Source organism: Notothenia coriiceps, unplaced genomic scaffold (genome assembly GCF_000735185.1).
Source record: "Notothenia coriiceps isolate Sejong01 unplaced genomic scaffold, NC01 NC01_scaffold00026898, whole genome shotgun sequence".
In the NCBI taxonomy this organism is placed as follows: domain Eukaryota; kingdom Metazoa; phylum Chordata; class Actinopteri; order Perciformes; family Nototheniidae; genus Notothenia; species Notothenia coriiceps.
Genome location: NW_011359599.1, coordinates 1 through 3,515, shown reverse-complemented (window position 1 = coordinate 3,515; position 3,515 = coordinate 1). Strand labels below are relative to the sequence as shown.

The 3,515-nt window shown below is 38.5% G+C and overlaps 1 protein-coding gene across 1 annotated transcript; it reads left to right on the top strand.

Moving 5' to 3' along the window:
- Positions 1-213: 213 nt before the first annotated feature.
- Positions 214-2,845, top strand: LOC104957392 (ribosome production factor 2 homolog; the record flags this gene model as incomplete). Its single annotated transcript, XM_010785020.1, has 6 exons — positions 214-342; positions 940-979; positions 1,084-1,165; positions 1,421-1,497; positions 2,540-2,639; positions 2,719-2,845. Coding segments are annotated over 6 exons (535 nt in total), but the record flags the coding sequence as incomplete, so codon positions are not given.
- Positions 2,846-3,515: the final 670 nt, after the last annotated feature.

Sequence of the window (3,515 nt, the reverse complement as noted above, 5' to 3'; positions counted from 1 at the left end):
ACTTATTCCAGTGTGAACGCGATTTACTAGATTGTTCCAGGAAATAAAAGTTCCGGGAACTATTCTTGGGAAAGGTACTTGGTGTGAAAGCGCCTATTGTATTTGTTATGTGAGTAAGAACTGCTCCACTGCTGTGAAGTAAAGACATTTGATTATAGAGGAAGGTTCACCTGGACAGGGTCTTTGATGAGAGGGTGTGAAAGATGATCACAGGAATACTGATGATTTCCATTGCTGCACGCATTTCCATGAAAGCTGCTGCCTCACTAGCAGGATTATAAATTCACCATGTTTCTTCCTGCAGTACTCTCTGAAGAAGCCCAATGCTGTGCTGTACAAGAAGTAAGGGAAATTAACACTATAACAGTATATCATTATATTTTTATTTTCAAGTAATCTACCAGTTAAATTATCATGATCAACGAGCATTTAAAGAACTATTAAATGTTATTTTACTATAATTGTATTAAATAATTTCTCCTTTACTTGTATGGGCCCACAATCTATATTCCTGGTACTAATTCCACCGAAAATGAGAGACAGACACTGCCCTAACCACTTCTCTGAATTGGCAGGATTCCTGGTGTCTTCTAACATCCTTTTTTAAGATAAACTATAAAACGGTGTCTATTTGCTGTAGTGATATCCCTACATTATACAGCAGAATCACTGCTGAATCGAACATAAAACAAAGCTGAATTTGAAATATATTTACACTAAATTGTCTTGAGTGAAAATAAAAGTGTTTAAATCAATACAATAATGTTCTATGGCAAAGACGATTAAAGCCTCTAAACGATGCACACAATGGCTAAGGAATAAAAACGGTGGAAAGAATATCAGGCAGGTCAGACTGCACCTTTGATGACACACAGGCCGGTGAGGGTTAGGAAACATGTTAACTAACTGCCGTCTATGAAATCTGTATTTGCTTTTCAGGAAGAACATAACACGACCATTTGAGGACTCAACATCACTGGTAAGTATAAACAAAAGAGGGAACTCTCCCAATGCTTTATTACAATTAAAACATTCATGTTTTCCAGTATTTACTAATCATTATTATCATTTGAACTCCATCAGGAATTTTTCTCTAAGAAGACAGACTGTTCTCTGTTTCTATTTGGCTCCCACAACAAGAAACGACCCAACAACCTTATATTTGGTAAACTCTCTCTTCCTACGTGACTCACACAAATCTTTGCTTTCACATGTCACTTGTCTAAATGTATTTATTTCTAATATTGAAAAATGATCACATGCTGATTATAAGGGGTCTAGTAAACGCCCATGTTGACAAGTACCAGCCTACTGTTAACATAATCTTATTATAAAAAATATGTAACTATTCACGCTTTCTTTCAGAATGTTCATCTTTGAAGCAGTGCATGCTGAATGATGTATGTGTCACTGTTTGCAGGTCGCATGTTTGACTTTCACCTGCTGGATATGGTTGAACTTGGAGTTGAGAAGTACGTTGCTCTGAGTGAGATCAAGGTAAGCTCGTTGTCAGTAACCTGTGTTTTCTGTCTGTCACACTGGGATGCAGGGTCAATGCAAGTGTATGCCCCGTTTAACCTTTAATTTTTAGCCTGTTATGTCGTGACCTACGGTTGATATACATTGAGCACTGCTTATTTTAGGGCTTTGGTCATATGCAACTCTCAATGCCATATTCATAAAAGGTCACCTATGTTTTATACATAAATGTGTCGCCAGTGTGTTAAGAGTTGGAAATCTCTCATTAAAATAATGAGAGAACACGTTTTAGTGCGGTGGGTTTTCATCTGAACTCAATAAGAACAGTCCTCTCTTTCAAGGGGTGCTTTGCCCTCAAAATATGAAGCTTTTGAAAACCCTTTACCCATAATGGTGCCTCAGTAATGGAATTATCTTATGTAACATATTTTGCCTTATATTTGGAAAATGATAACCAATATATAATTGAAAAAGCTAAGAATCACCCTTTTCCAATGAGTGTGAATGGGCGCATCATGTAATGTGTGGTGACTATTGCCACTCAATATCACCGAGGGATTGCTGAACAAATTATTGCTTTTTTAATACCATTTAAGCGTCTTTAAGCATTAGGAAAAGCACTATGCAAATTCCATGTATTATACTATGGAACTCACTACCCAAACCCATCGGAGACTCTTACTCCCTCACTGCATTCAAAAAATCACTCAGAACTCACCTGTTCAACACTGTATTCAAACTCTGACCACCTCCCCTCTTTTCTGTTTTTGCTTGTTTCTTTTTGTATTTCTCTTTGTTTTTGTTGTTGATTTAGTCTCAGTCAAAGCGTCTTTGAGTTTCTAGAACGCTATAAGTATGTGATATTGTTATTATTATCTGTGTCGCTCAATTATTGACTAAATACTGAATCTTTTTCCAGAGGTGTAGATTTGTATAGGATACAAAGATGACATGTCAGTCGCAGTCACATAGAACAAATGCAATCATTATTTTCTGTGCAGTTTTTTTAAATATTTGAGAGTAAACTGGTGATTCCACACTGTATCTGTTTCTATTGCAGAACAGTAAATGTCCTGAGGGGACCAAACCGATGCTAGTGTTTGCAGGCGAGGCCTTTGATACAGACAACGAACACAAACGTCTGAAGAGTCTGCTCATAGGTAAACAATTATAATACTCAGAGAATGCATCTCTTAAAAAAGGTTTTTTGTGCTAATATCAGTTATGTCCACCTCTCAGACTTCTTCAGAGGTCCCACTGTGTCCGCTGTACGACTGGCAGGGTTGGAACACGTCCTGCACTTCACAGCCCTGGATGGGAAGATCTATATGCGCAGCTACAGGTAAAATAGATGTGCTCAAAAATGTTGTCAAGAAAATAAGGTCTGGGTGTCGACTGTATGATGTTCATGTGTGATATTGAATAGATGTTTTGTTTTTTTTTAAAGTTCTGGGTGAAAAATATATAATGGAGAATTGTCTAACCCTCCTTTGGATCATTCTGTATGAAAATCAAACCTTGGTAAAGCAGGCAGCGCCATGTTTCTTTCTGCAACACACCTCCTAGGACGGAGATGTTAATCAGTGATGTAAATTAGTCGCTTTTCGGCGCCTCCCGCTTTTTTAACGCTGATTTGGGTCACTTGTGTAATTCGTGGAGAACCAAAGAGTTTTCGTTTTGGGGGGGGGGGTCCGTCCGTCCGACTGACGGACAACTTCTCAATTCAAAAAACAAGAAGAAATCTAGATCGCAAAATAATTAAACAAGCGAGTGCCTGTTTTTCCTTGCCAAGGACAGGTTCATTGAACACAACACGAGCGTAACGTAACGTGGTTATGTCTCGTCTGAAAGGAGTAACGGAGAGCACCGGAACGCCGCTCCAGCTCTTCAAATATTGCAGTACCCATAAGGAGCCGTACACATGCCGCAGTGTTTGCGAGGCTGTGTCTTTAGTTGTAAGCACAGTGGCGATCTGTTGTTATTAGCATCTGGTTAGCTAGCTATGCTAACGAATTTAAAGAGCTTTTCTACAACCA